Genomic DNA, 15,352 nt, shown 5'->3' with positions numbered 1-15,352 from the left:
CAATCAATTATCTTGTTGACCAAAACTGCTTCTTTTGTTAAAGTAGCTGCTTACCCATAGATTAACTGTTATACATAGCCCCAAAACTTTAGATCTTTGATTGCAATTGCCCAGAAGGAGAAACATTTTTGTAAGTGGGTTTTTGGTGAATTGTTTTCAGTTCATTTCAAAGTTGAAAACTACTACTGCCTCATTATGCGACTTTTTGTCTGCTTTTCATAAAACAGAAATTTACTCTGAAATAGCTAAATATAGCTATATTATATAGGTAAATAAAGCTATATAGGTAGATTTACCTATATAGCTAAATATAGTGATTTTCCTGGACCTGCCCAAGGATACTTTGTAGCAAGTTTGGTTGAAATCGGCCCAGCAGTTCTTGAGAAGAAGATGAAAATGTGAAAAGTTAACAACGACAACAACAACAACAACAACAATGACTACGACGACAACAACGACAGACAACGGACAAATTTTGATCAGAAAAGCTCACTTGAGCCTTTGGCTCAGGTGAGCTAATAATAGGATTTTTTTGAACAGGGCAATTATAATTTTTTCAAATACATACCTTGCAAAGACATCGCCACCATAAATCATAAGAAGGTCAATAATCTCACAATGACCACTCCAATGCAGAGGAGTATTTCCATTCCTATCTACAATTGTTGCATCAGCTCCGTTTTCTAACAGTGTCTTAGTAATTTCCGAATTTCCTCGACAGGCAGCAAAGAATAACACAGTTCTTCCCATTTTGTCCCTCTTATTCAAGTCATATTCACCTTTATCTACCAACATAGAGAGTTCATGCACATTTTGGTTCTGAACTGCTTCTATTATAGTACTGGCTGATTCCATTGCGCCAAAATCATTTTCTGACATTTTTACGGGAATTTCGAATTTGGCGACTGATTGAATAAGTCATTCTCTTTCTATTCTTTATGGAAGAGAACAAATAAAATTTTTTTAAAAATGGTATGAATAGGCATTTTCTATACGATGAATTAATTAAAAACGTTAAAAAAAACCAACAAATATTATTTTGTTTGAGGTAATATCATTAATCTGTTATGCAGATAAATATTTGCATTGTTTACGACTTACATTCTGAACGTCATATCTAATACTTACATCAAATAAAAAAGTATTTATAATGATTTTTTAGATATTATTGAGAACTTTACTGCATTACTTTCTTGATATTAGTGCTTTTAGTGTCAATTTCTATGATAATTTAAGAAAATATTAAGCCTTTATCATATCAAGCTTGATATTTTTTCAAGGATATGAGCGTCATGGAAGAAGCTGCAAGAATGAATCTGTAATGAAAGACTAATTTAAGGCTTTTTAGTTTTACCCCGATCGATATGGATGAATGAGAATGAATTTGAAAACCCTTTTTCAGGATTTTAACCCTAGGTATTTACGGGACATGTACCAAGTACTTTTCTAGTTCATAAATCAACATGTGTAATATAAATGTGTTTAGTTTCAGCACTGACAGCAGGGACCTATATACTAGCCTGTTAGTATATAGGTCCCTGGTTTCAGCAGAGACATATAAGATAATATGTTAATGGTGCGACCGTTGGGACGAGCACAGAAAATTATTCAGTTTTCACTCAGATCAGGCTCGCAAACAGAACATGATATTTGGTTCGTCTAGACTGATGTCACATGATGTCGTGTGTAAGTTACATTACCGAAACAAAGTCTGAGCAGTGCTGTTTAATGAAGAACGTTTTAATATGTTGACGGTGCGACCGTTAGAGCGCAGATACTTATCCATTTTTCATTTAGATCGGGCTCGTCAAACCGCATGTGACATTCGGTGCGTCTACGACTCTGACGACACATGACGTCGTATGCATTTTGCTTTACCAAACCGAAGCCTGTACAGGGCTGATTTCAATGAAGAACCGTTTAATTATTGACCATTTTTCAGCAACAAATTCATTAAATCAAGGCAAGTTTATTATTTCATTTAACTTTTGTTCTTATTCTATCGAGAACGTTGCTTTAGCGTTGTGTATGAAGCGATGCATTGTGGGTCCAAATTACTGTGGAAAAAAATTCTATCAAATGAATGTGCAGTAGTTCGAATTTTTTCTTCGCCCAGGCATTGTCATTAGAGCAGTTACGAGCGTCGCTTCGCAATGCTCGCTGCGCTCGCTATTAACTATTTATCTGCAATATATCCATTAAATCAAGGAAGTTTTTATTTTTTTTGCTGAACTTTTGTTGTTATTCTCGCGAGAATGTAGCCTTACGAAGCGATGCATTGTGGGTCCAAATTACTGCAGAAAAAATTTCCATGGAGTGAATGTGCAGTAGTCCGAATTTTCTCTTCACCTAGGCGTTGTTGTTAGAGCTCGCAGGGACGAGCGTCACTTGCTCGCTGCGCTCGCTATTATGGTTAGTATAATTTGTGTCTTGGGAAAAGCCCTCACCACAGTTAGAATGTCGCATATAGATGCAATGTAGCACAGACTTTTCGAAATCTGTTGGTTCTGTTTGCAAGGCTGGTAAAAACTTTTCTGGACCGATGTAAAAAGGAGTATATATGATAAGAGCCAATTTTGGCCCCCTAAAAATCAGCATTTTAGAATGACATTCAGATATGTTTATTTGATATTTATTTTGAAGAAGAGATTATATTAGAAATATTTCTGATATATTTTTCACATTTATTTGCACTCTCTAGCTGTAAATGACATAAGAAATAATGCTATTTTTGCTATCTAACGAAAAAGCCAAAAATATGCCTTTTTCTTGATGTTTTTTTCTTATGGGAAACATAGAGCGTAGTGTAGAACATACATAATTTTTCTGTCTCTAATCAGTATTGGGTATATGCATCTTTGGTAAAAATATAAAGCTTGTTCTAGGCTGCGCTCTATATTTTCTGGAAGAAAAATTGCTTGAAAATAAGCGGTTTTATACAAAATATGCTAAAATGGCGGGAAAACCTGATTTTTATGATGTCATATTTCTAAAATAACGGCATTTTGATCAAAATGAAAATGACCAATAAAAGTCGCATATATATCTGTACAAATTAAAGCTATATATAAAGTAAAATTTAGATATTCATTTTAAGGGGCCAATTGAGACACTTACCATACATCGCTCTTTGTCTGGTCCGATAACTTTTAAGGAAATGTCAGTCAAGATGTCCATTTTAAAAAAATCTTCAGCGTAATGCATATTTAATAAAGGTCAGGATCAGGATTCGTAGCTAAAGGTCACAAGATTGAAGAACGAAAAAATGTGGCTGCGTAAGAGGTGCGTTGACGATAGCCAATTAAATTTGTGATAGCAAAGTCATAAAACATGTCATTTATGTCTATTGTTAAAGACTCCCTATCCCAAGAAAGGAAACAAGAATGAAGGCTGTTAAAAATAATCCAGGGCATTTTGGTGCTGTTATTCATATGACTTTCTCAGCGTATAAATAAGGTACAAGTAACTGGTCTGACAAAACTTTGACTGGTCAGACAGAACATTCGACTTAGTCAGACCAGATGTCTAAAAGTGATTAAAAGATTTCGACAAGTCTGGTAGCAAATTGAGCAGATCTGCTCCAAAACAATCTTGAAGAATATAAAAGGATTTGCACCGAAAATAACTGCCAAAATAAATCATAACAAACCTATTTTTTGAGATTTTATATGTCTTTTATCCCCAAAGACAGTCCAAATAAAGACGAATATGCAACTAATTTTCTCAACATTTTTTTCTTGCTTCAAATTACCTGCCATATTTACATTTGGAACTCTCTGGATTGTTTGTATAAATGTACTGAGTTTGAGTTATTGCCATGTTTATTATGCTACAATTGCAGATATGAATTCTATCATTAAACCAGGTCAGTAGCTACATTCCTCCTGGCTCTCCCTTAAACAGGTTTCCAGGCCCTGTCAGGAATTACTTATTTACCAATAACCTGAACTCATCATTTCAAATAAGCTGTTATAATTATTAACATAATTATAATTTTACTTTTTAGTAAGTTTTTGGTCTTCACCTGCCTGCTGCTGTTTTCTCTGTTATTTGCCCTGAGGTTAGACAACACCATAGAATGGAGTTACTGGGTCATCTTCCTCCCTATCTGGATCTGGAAGATCTTTGTCATTGTCGGGGCTTCCTTAGGGAGCTACATCTGGTGGAAACATCCCCAGTACAGGTAATATTCTACAGATAGATAGACTAAATTCCCCCAGAATAGGTAATATACTACTAATACGTGAAACATCCCCAGTACAGGTAATATACTACTAATATATGAAACATCTCCAGTACAGATAACATACTGCAGGTATTAGAATAATCCCCTGTAGAACTGGTCGAAAAATGCCCACTACATGTAGTAGTATACTGTTGGAAACATTCCTAGCACAGGTGACACGTTTGTTGAAACATCCCTAGCACAGGTAATATACAGGTGAAAACTTCCCCTTATATAGGTAATATACATGAACAGATGTAAACATCCCCAGTATAGGTATAAATACTGGGGTATATTGGTGAGGAATGAAAATAGCATTCATTAGGATCATTTTAATGTCACTATCAGTACGATTGAAAGGTTAATGATTTAACACATAATATATTACTTGCCCCTCCATTAAGTAAATTCAGCTTCACTTAGCTGACATTTATAAATTTAGAATTGCCAGTCTGTTTAAACTGTTTCCAGACTTAAAAGATGATGGAAGCATTTTTGGTACTATAGTCTGAACTAATAAAGGAGACCATGCTATACACAAGCAAAAGTCATGAAGGCGGAACACATTCTAGTAGAAAACGGAGAATACTAAGGAATATTAATGTTCAGCCACCAAGCCCAGCGCAACACAAACATAATATTGTGCTAGGTGTCCTAAATTGTCGATCAGTTAAGAACAAAACTCTTTCGCTAAATGACTACATTGTGTCTAATAAACTGGATATTTTTGCAATGACTGAGACCTGGTTAGGTTCTACTATAGATGATATTGTGAAACAAGAGTTAATACCAACAAGCTATGATTTCCTTTATCTCAATAGAGAGAACCGGTGGGGTGGTGGTATTGCCATATTATTCAGGAAAGAAATTGACATAAAACACCTCCCTAATAAGGAACTGGATATTGACCAATTTGAGTACATGGATTTTTCAGTATGTCTGGATAAAACATGTATCAGACTGAGTGTCATTTATAGGCCCCCGCTATCAAAAACAAATGACTTGCGAACCAGCCTATTTTTTGACCAATGGAATTCTTACCTTGATCAAACTGTCACCATCCCTCATGAGACTATAATAACTGGAGATTTTAATTTTCATATTGACGATGAAAATAACCCGAATGCTGTACGGTTTCTACAAACATTAGAAGATCATAACTTGACACAGCATATTACCACGGCTACCCATAATCGTGGACATACAGTACCGACCAGAACCAACCTGACACCAAAGCAGTCCCAGAAAGCAGTCCCCGGGACTGCTTTGGGACCGCTCTGGGACTGCTGTGGGACTGCTCTGGGACCGCTGTGGGACTGCTCTGGGACCGCTATGGGACTGCTATGAAAAGCAGTCCCAGCAGTCCCAGCTGCCCTTGGGACTGCTTTGTTCACTCATGTGTGAAAAAGGTTCTGAGTGACATGATAGCTCCGCCCCTTGTGTATTCTGAATTTGCAGGCTCCCTGTTGTTTTGTTTATTTGCAGCAGAGAGGAGTTTAAACTGTTTAAAAAGCAAGGATTTCTTAAAATCTTTTAATAAGTAGAGATTATTATAGTTAATTCATATTTTCAGGGACTGTATACTTACACAAATTGATGTGTAGTTTAGAATAAATAAAAAAAATAGTAAAGTTGATAAATAAGAAATTCCTGAGAAAATTGTTATCCCTAAAAATAAACTACAAGTTTATGAGAAAAAAAATAGCTACGTGTGGGCTTTTTTAAAATTATTTAATGTTAAATTATGTACTCAAAATTTGCATTGGTACTATTTAAAACTAAGAATTTACAGTTAGATATAAGATTTTAAATTGGAAAAGGAACATGTTTTAAACTTTCAAATAGAAAACCATGTAATCCTCAAATCCAACAATTAATCAAATGACCATGAAATAAAATTATGCTACCATTCTCCCGTAACATAAACTATGTGAATAATCAATGGGGAATTAATGAATTACCAGTAGCTTTTAATTTATAAACAAGTTATTAAAAGAGTATATTTATTTTTTTAAAAAATTGAAAATACCGGTAATTGTGATTTTTTTCTTTTTTGTTTTGCCAGTGTTTACCTGGCCGATTAATGTTTATAAGATGGTGTCAACACCCATCGTTTCAATCGCCTTTGGGCAGAAAAATCAATACATGTTATTTGGGTATTTGTATCAGTTTTACACATCATTGAACATGCTGGTAAACAATGACCCGAATTTCAATTTATTTAATGCGAAAAAATATGTGATAAATGAAATGTGTATAAATTTCTTTCGGGATTAATTAATTTTGAACATAATCGGAAGCTTCCAATCTGGTGCTTTACAGATGTACTCTCTAAAATTTCCAAATAAAACACTTAAAAACTAACTTTTATAGAACTAAGGCATTAACGATAATTAAATTGACATGTCAGTAAAACTAATCATGGCTGAAAAATAATACTTGGAAAATTAACAAGAATTTTTTAAAAGCCCCAATACTTAAGAAAACTCTAAAATTAGAGTATCCCGATAGTCTAAATTGGCCATATAATGATAAGATCTATTTAAAGCTTCTTCTGGTGAAAAATAATTAATTTTTCTGTATAAAAAATATGGGAACCAGTATCAATCACAGAAGAATTATTAATATACCCAAGAATTGTGATTATTATATAAATATTCATGTTCAGTGTAATTGATATACACATGTATGTACATGTAAGTGTGAAAGCCTTTTTCCTCCAAAAAATATAATCATTTCAATTTTTATGTGCTTACATGTTCTGTTCATAAATGACCTTCGCGTACAAGTAAGGATTCCTGGCATACTACCCAGAATCAATTTCTACTGCCTTTTATAGTTCCATTGTTTATTGCAAATCTCATTTCTGAGTTAGCTCCGCCCATTAAATTCATAAACCCCGCCCACTGGGACTGCTGGGACTGCTTTCTGGGACTGCTGGGACTGCTCTCTGGGACCGCTGGGACTGCTCTGGGACTGCTCTGGGACTGCTCTGGGACTGCTGCGGGACTGCTTTAGCAGTCCCAGAAAGCAGTCCCCGGGACTGCTCTGGGACTGCTTTGTGTCAGGTTTGGTCTGGTCGGTACTGTATACTGGATCTCCTCATAACAAAATCTGAATCAACTATACTTAAGACCAAACCATCAGTGCAAGATCCAAACTTGTTCGATGCACATGGAAACTCGTTTTGTGATCATTATTCCATTCAAGCCGTGCTATCATGTAGCAAACAAAAGCGCATCAAGAAAGAAATAACTTTCCACAAATGGAAAAATGTTGACCTAGATGAGTTATCAAAGGATATCAATCTTGAAATACCTGATACAAGTTTGCCTGTTGCTCAATTAGTTGACCATTATAACACCACATTACAAAACGCTGTGGAAAAACATGCTCCCTTATGTACAAAATCTGTTCTACTTCGACCAAACACCCAGTGGTTTTCCGAAGAACTCGGTGATGCAAAACGCAAGAGACGCAGAGCCGAAAGAGTTTGGCGTAGGACAGGACTAGAGGTTCATCGGCAAATTTTTAGGGACATGTGTTCTATGACAGCCAGACTTGTCTATAAAACCAAACAAGACTATTTTTCTCAAAAGATAGAAGAATGCGGTAAGGACCACAAGCAACTATTCAAATTATCGAAGACACTGATGGGAAAACAACAGGAAAGTATTCTACCATCGTCGACATCTAATAGAGAGTTGTCTAACACATTCTCTGAATTCTTCATTAACAAAGTGGCCACAATTAGAGATGGTCTTAAAGAACTTACTACCTTTAACATGGAAAGAACTATGGATAAGGATATTCCATTCAGCGGCGAGCCATTGCTGACCCACAAGAAACGACGAAGTGAGAACAATTCTAGGCAAAGCACCGACCAAATCGTGTGAACTTGACCCACTCCCGACGTCGATTTTAAAAAAGAACTTGGATGCTATAGTTCCATTTATTACCAACATTATAAATATCTCATTCGACCAATCAGAAGTACCATCACTGTTCAAGGAGGCATTAGTAAGACCACTACTGAAGAAATCTGGACTCGATAAAGACGTCTATAAGAATCTACCGTCCTGTCTCAAACCTCCCTTTTGTATCTAAAATTTTAAAAAAGTTGTTGCTACACGCCTGGATGAACATCTTGACAAAAATCTTTTAAGGGACCCTTTGCAATCAGCTTACAGGCCACAACATTCTACGGAGACAGCACTTCTTCGAGTTAATCATGACATCATGGAGGCCCTTGATAATCAATCATCTGCTGTAATGGTACTCCTCTCTCTGCTGCCTTTGATGTCATAGACCACACAATACTTTTCCAACGTTTAGAAACATCTTATGGCATTGGTGGAAAATCAATAGCGTGGATAAAATCATACCTTACTAACAGGCAACAACGTGTTATCATTGGAACGGAAACGTCAAACCCTTGCCATCTTCAGTTTGGTGTCCCACAAGGATCCGTTCTGGGACCAAAACTTTATTGTCTTTTTTCTAAACCAATTGGAGAAATTTGTCGTCAGCACGGTTTCAAATATCATTGCTATGCCGATGACACCCAGGTGTACATGATAATAAAATCTCGTGAAAACTGGAACAACTATTTTAAACGACTTGAAAATTGCTTGCAGGACATAGGGACCTGGATGTCGACTAATCTTCTTAAATTAAACCAGGATAAAACCGAATTGATAATTTTTACAACGAAATTCCAATCCAAAAATGTGCCAGTCTTACAACTTAAAGTTGGAGAAAGTGTCATTAACAGTGTAACGTCTGTACGTAATCTAGGCATCCACTTTGATAGATTTCTCATTATGGAAAAGCAAGTAGCGTCCATCATTAAAACATGCAATTATCATCTCCGCAACATTGGAAGAATTAGGAGTTTCATCTCAACTGATGCGTGCAAGACTCTCGTGAACTCCTTAGTTACATCTCGACTGGACTACGGGAATAGTATACTAGTTGGCATAAACAAGAGTTCTGTGGAAAGGCTACAAAAAATCCAGAACAATGCAGCTAGACTTATTACAAGGAGACGAAAATACGATCACATCACTCCGATTCTCGCTGAATTGCATTGGCTGCCAGTGGAGTTCCGGCCAAAGTATAAAATCCTCGTTTTTACCTACCTTGCTGTGTATGGTTTTGCACCCGAATACTTACAGGAACTTGTAACTGTCCGTCAAACTAACCGCACACTAAGATCTGACGGAAGTTTGCTGCTCAATTTACCAAGGGTGCGCACCGGGACGTATGGTGAAAGAAAATTTAGCTATTCTGCTGCCCATTTATGGAACAGTCTCCCGGTGCATATTCGCCAATCCAAATCCATCCAGTGTTTTAAAAGAAAATTGAAAACTCATTTTTATAAATTAGCATTTGATTAACTTTTTAGATTGATCTATCTATTGAATTTTTATTTGTTTTTCTTAAACATTATATTTTTAAGTCCTTGTGACTGTAATTTTTATTCTTATTCTATATCAAAACAAGTCATTTTCAATATAAGTCAAATTTTTATTTTTAAAGTAATATATGCAATGTTTTATGTACATTCTATGTAAAGCGCCTTAGGGTGATACTTTTTATTATATAGGGGGCTATAGAAATTTTTATTATTATTATTATTATTATAAAAGTGGCTCTCATAAATTTCATACGAGTTCTTTGCATGAAAAAGACACGAAAAACAAGACATGTGAAATTAATATGAAAACTTCATGTGATTTTGATATAAATTTCACATGAATTTTACAAGAGCATATTACATAAATATCATGCAAGAAAACTTCACATGAAAGTTCAATATAAAATTGGTGTGAATATCATACAAACTTATATTCACATGATATTCACATAAAAATATCTTTAATAATTTTCATATGATTTTCACATAATTTTGAAATAAAAAGATAATCACATTAGTCGTGAATATCATGCAAGCCACTTTTTCCTATGTATATGTCACCACGAGAACTTGAGTATCTGGTTACTTGTTGACAAACCTTTTATTGTTGTAGAATGGAGAACAACAGCCACGTGCAGTTTAAGGCCATGGTGATTTGTACCGGAATGCATCTGCTGTTGTTGATGTTTGAGATTCTGGCTTGTAATAATCTGGAGACAGAAATTCACTCCTGGATCCTAGTTTTCATTCCTCTCATGTTTATGTCTTTAGTTTCCATAGGAATCTGTATATGGGCCGTCAAAAATGAAAGGTCCTTTGAGGTAGGTTACTGTAAATAGACTTGTATTTTTGTCTGTTTAGTGTGTGTGAGAGAAAGAGAGATGAATCTAAGACAAAGTACAATGTAAATGCTAAAATATAATTACATTGTATCTACATAGAAATCCATTATAGATATTTACATAGTCAATTGTGTAAGTGTAATGATACATATATTTATTTTCTCCTATTTACATTTCCAATGTCTTTGTTCGAGATAAAATTACAAATAGTAAATGTACTTTATTTCTCCATCAATGTACTGGTTCATCAATAGGCGCGGTTAAAAAAAATCATGTGCAGGGCGAGACAAATAGCTAGACAGAAGCAGGGCCTGTAGAACGTGGATTGGCGGAATCAATGCCATGTAAATGTAAGGAATAACTGTCAGATTTTTCAATTTCATGACGATGATCAATCAATTGGCTTGCATGATAATTTTATGCATAAACGCATTCGGCGTTTATGCAAATTATCATGTAAGCCAATCGATTGATCACATCATGAAATCGAAAAATAAGACAGTTATTCCTTAATTAAAATAATCAACCAAAGTATTAACTTTTTTTGTTATTGTAGATGGAGTTCTTTTGCTCAGTGAACATATTACAGTTTATATTCCTGGCACTGCGTCTAGACAAGTACATTGACTGGAGTTGGGTGGTAAGTAGCTAATCAGTAAAGTAGTGTAATAAAGTGGTTATAATACTGAAGATTAAGTCTAGGGTGAGAGGAATGCTGAGTGTATAGGTAATTACACAATAGAAATTCTAGATAGAAAACACAATGCACAATCTAAATGCTTTGAAGTTTGTACATGTTGTTGTTCAGGTACTCAAATACATGTATGTACCTACGCAATGAAAAAATAACTTTACAACAAGAAGTTTCTTGTATGATTTTGTATTGTACTGCAAGAAAATGAAGATTATGAAATTCATAGAACAAACAAGTTGTAATATGATACTTTTCAATGTCAGATTTTGTTTGGCAAAGAACTATATGCGGTATATTGCATATACACTAGACAAAATTGCTAACGCACCACCGATAATTCTTCCTTGTGAATTGAACATTTACCTAAACGGTATTAGTATATACAAAAGGCCATGTTTTTCAATACAATGGGATTTTCAAATGTCTTGATGTCAGAACAAAACCTCGAAATGACCTTCTTGCCCAAAACCGATTTCCCGACATGCATTGCGTACCTCTTTTTGCCCAGATATATGCATTTCTAATTACAGATGATGGTCCTTGAGGTTAAACCAGAAACAGTCTCCCAGTTAAAAAAAAATCAAATAATATGCAGCGATTTACTATTATATCGCCTGCTAGTCATCTAATGCATTCGTGTCCAGACCCAATCCACTCAACTTCCGGTTGCCTCAATTTTGTGGAACGACATTCAAGTTGTGGTGTGGTGTTTATTTAATGGCTTGGCTATCTAGAGTGAACAATTTTATGTTAACTAATCTATTTGCAACAATTTTTCACCAGAAGAATAAATATTGTTTTCCTTGTTTTAATTTTTTACATATCTTTCCAAAGGTACCCCCTGCAGACACCAAACTGTCTGTTTTATCACGCTCACCTGGGATCAAATGCCGCATACTGTATATTTTTTTCTGATTTTCTAATTAGTACAAACATAAAAAACAAAACTGCAAAGAAAAAATAAGAAATTTATCCCTCCAAATCAGTATGAACACGATTTTCACGTTTTCTATGAAATGGTCACACTTCAGTTAACATTGTAGTAATTTGTCAAATAAGAAATTTAAATGCTTTATTTTTTAATTTTGTAACAGAATACAATATCAAATACTTCTTATACAAGTTTTGAAAAGTAAAATTTTATTTTCATTAGGTGGTGCGTTAGCAATTTTGTCTAGTGTATTTGCCCCCACAAAAGTCAAATTTTGAAAACTTTCTGAAATGTGCTGAATTCAATAAATTGTATGAGAAATATAAATTAACAGAAAATATAATAATGTCAAAGCAGTGTATTCACAATTTTTGTTTTTATGACGTCACAAACTAGTCCGATTTTCTATCCTTTTTCAGAAAGAGGACAAAATGGACAAAATTTCAACAATTTTAGCTTTAAAATTTATAGAGCGCAAGTTTGTTCAGGAACAATATTGACATATTTCATTGATATTATCATTCTACACATTATATCAAAATATTGATCCTGAACACACATGCGCTCGGTGACTTTTACTCAAAATATCGACGAAATATGTACAATTTTCTGTAATATTCATAAAAAACTGAAAATTACGTCATGTTTGTGACGTCATTACGTACATATGGCGTCATTACTTGTGACAATATTCAGTGCTTTGAAGTCAGCATATACTCCCCTGTTTAAGAACTTAATTAAATATATCTCCATCAAAGTTTGATTTGGGGGGCAAATATTGGTTATTACCGAATAAAGTTCTTTAAAATTTCATTTGACCTCAAATTATGTAACAATTATTTCCTCTAAAATATTAAATATATTTTGTAGATTCCTCTTAATTATTAAATGAAATTATATACACTAATCACATGATTTTATTAATTTCTCTTTTTAAAAATTAAATAATTATGAATATATTACATGATATTCCACCATGTTTTTTTTTTGTCAGATTGTTTTTATCCCTATATGGATTGTGATGTGTACTGCTATGATTGGTGTTCTGTATGCTATTATACTGGCGATCATCCTCGTTAAATCTCCTGACATTGTCCCTCAGCATCGGCGCGGTAATGTCTCCTCAGCTGTGGGCTATTCCTTCCTTGTTGTTCCCTTACTTATATTTGAGGTATGTTTCAGTTCGAGGAACAGCTTCTTCAGTCATGTAGTCTTGTATATATTTACAGTAAAACTCGTTTAGTACGAGCACGGATATTGCAAATTCACGGATTTAGCGAAGTCACTGGATCACTAGCTATATAAATTCAATGAATTTCTTATACGGTTAAAACGAATTACGGATACATGTACAGCAAGTAATTTCTAAGGTCCCAGTGACTTCGTTATAACCGAGTTCAGCTGTATATTCTAATGTCAAAATAGAATTTTCAAATTTGATAAGTGTAAAACAGCTTTCATTTAAATATGAGAAATATGCAGAGTGTTTCATGAGTCCCCATAACATGAATAGTCGTGGATGGATTTCAAACTGACAATTTTCTAAATTGAATAAAAGTTGGTGTATACTAATTCCTCTCACCTTGTGATTGATTCGTTTTCAGGTGCTTTTAGCCAATCGCTTGGATGGAGATAATCATTTTAAATACACTGCCATAACTGTTCCATTATTTGTGTCTCTTATTACTATGATCTGTCTTTCATTTGGAGCTAAGGGAGGTAATCAATGTAAGTAGGTTTGGCGCTGCTATCTTGTTCTAAGCTACATTACACATGAAAAAGATTTTCACAAACTTAAGAAATTGTACAAGGATATGATATTTAATAGTGATCTTTAACTAACTTTCACGATACTTGTGTTGAATTTCTTATAATGTTATTAGAAAGACACTTTCTTAATGTCTAATCCAACAATTAACATGACAGTTTTAGATGAAGATTTCCCTCTTTGCTTTCAGGGTGGTTTGGAATGAGAAAAGATTTTTGTCTGTTTGTTCTGGGAGTGTGTCCATTCCTGCAGGAATATGGAAACATCTCTTATTCCTTACATAAAAATCACCGTAATCAGGAGTCATCTGACCCACAAACTAAAACAGAATCTGCCAAAAAATACAAACCCACAGACCAGACCAAAGTTGTGGTGCCAGTTATATCTATAGAGACACCAGACTGAGTTGTAAGTTTTGTGTATCAGTCCGGAGAATTCAGGGAAATGTGTTTCAAACATCATTTTAGAATGTTCATTCCATGTATATTTATTGCATTTCCAGTTTTTATGGCTTTGTGAGTGTCATTACTGTCGTAGCATAGGAATTGGAATACCTATTAACCTTACCAAAGTTTTCAGAGAAAAAAATTGCAATAATTTAGTAAAGTATTAATACATTTTTTTATTTCCTGAAAATTTCAGTATATGTACTTGATAGGTATGCCTATTCCTGGGGTTGTAGCTACTTCCTTCAAGTTAGAGCCTCAGTTAACGTCCCTTCAGTCCTTATATACCTCGGCGCCGAGTCAAAAATATCTCGCCATGAACCTCTAGCATGCTGGAGTAGGGTGGTAGTTTATTTGATATATCAAGGAGATTAAATCAAAGTATCCACCAAAATAGAACTAATTCATCCCCCCTACACACAAACAGACACATGGTTTTTTAACCTATTTTGATAAGACTGTGGGATATTTATAATATATACAATTTCAGTATATTCTATAACCTTGACTTTGGAGAACATGGCCGAGATCTTGACATATCTTGCTTGACAACAACATTCTTTACTTTTGTTTGAACATTTGAGTAAGTTTTATTTATGCTTGTAAGGATTGAGATCTTGGAAAATATGTAATGGACATAAAGCCACATGTACTGTTATCTCTGCTTTGTCGAGGATAGCCATATTGATTTAAAAAGTATTGTGAAATCACTTATTGTTGTTGTGGGGTTGAAATTTTTGGGGTTTTTTTTGTGGTAAGGATAGACCCATGAAATTTATGACCAATGTAAAATTTGATATGCATTACAACTAAACATTTTCCAAACAGGAAATCAAATCCCAACAAACATTTTTTTCCTCAAACCTAAAAAATTTGATCCTTTTGAAATTTGAAATATGTGATTTTACAGGATTGCAGTTATGGGTGAAACTATAACATGTTCAAAGTATAGGTTTTTAAGGTCTGTGATGTCTAATTAAATGTTTTATGTAAAAGTTGTAAATCTGTGTCATTGTTTAAGAAGTTT

At 34.4% G+C, this 15,352-nt stretch overlaps 2 protein-coding genes across 2 annotated transcripts; one reads left to right on the top strand and one right to left on the bottom strand.

The window, feature by feature from the left end:
• Positions 1-568: 568 nt before the first annotated feature.
• On the bottom strand, positions 569-879 carry LOC134268090 (acyl-CoA-binding domain-containing protein 6-like; the record flags this gene model as incomplete). Its single annotated transcript, XM_062750294.1, has 1 exon — positions 569-879. A coding segment is annotated over exon 1 (311 nt), but the record flags the coding sequence as incomplete, so codon positions are not given.
• A 378-nt stretch (positions 880-1,257) lies between these two features.
• On the top strand, positions 1,258-14,751 carry LOC134268091 (transmembrane protein 185A-like). Its single transcript, XM_062750295.1, has 7 exons — positions 1,258-1,416; positions 4,007-4,183; positions 10,258-10,465; positions 11,043-11,126; positions 13,106-13,282; positions 13,716-13,839; positions 14,070-14,751. The coding sequence occupies exons 1-7, from the start codon at positions 1,373-1,375 to the stop codon at positions 14,282-14,284; spliced, it is 1,029 nt and encodes a 342-aa protein (XP_062606279.1). The 5' UTR covers positions 1,258-1,372; the 3' UTR covers positions 14,285-14,751.
• Positions 14,752-15,352: the final 601 nt, after the last annotated feature.

The sequence above is a fragment of the Saccostrea cucullata genome, unplaced genomic scaffold (assembly GCF_032062105.1).
Source record: "Saccostrea cucullata isolate Sc308-1 unplaced genomic scaffold, CSIRO_AGI_Scuc_v1 ctg9462, whole genome shotgun sequence".
Lineage (NCBI taxonomy): Eukaryota > Metazoa > Mollusca > Bivalvia > Ostreida > Ostreidae > Saccostrea > Saccostrea cuccullata.
Note: the sequence above shows the minus strand (reverse complement) of the source record. Positions and strands in the feature narration are given on the sequence as shown.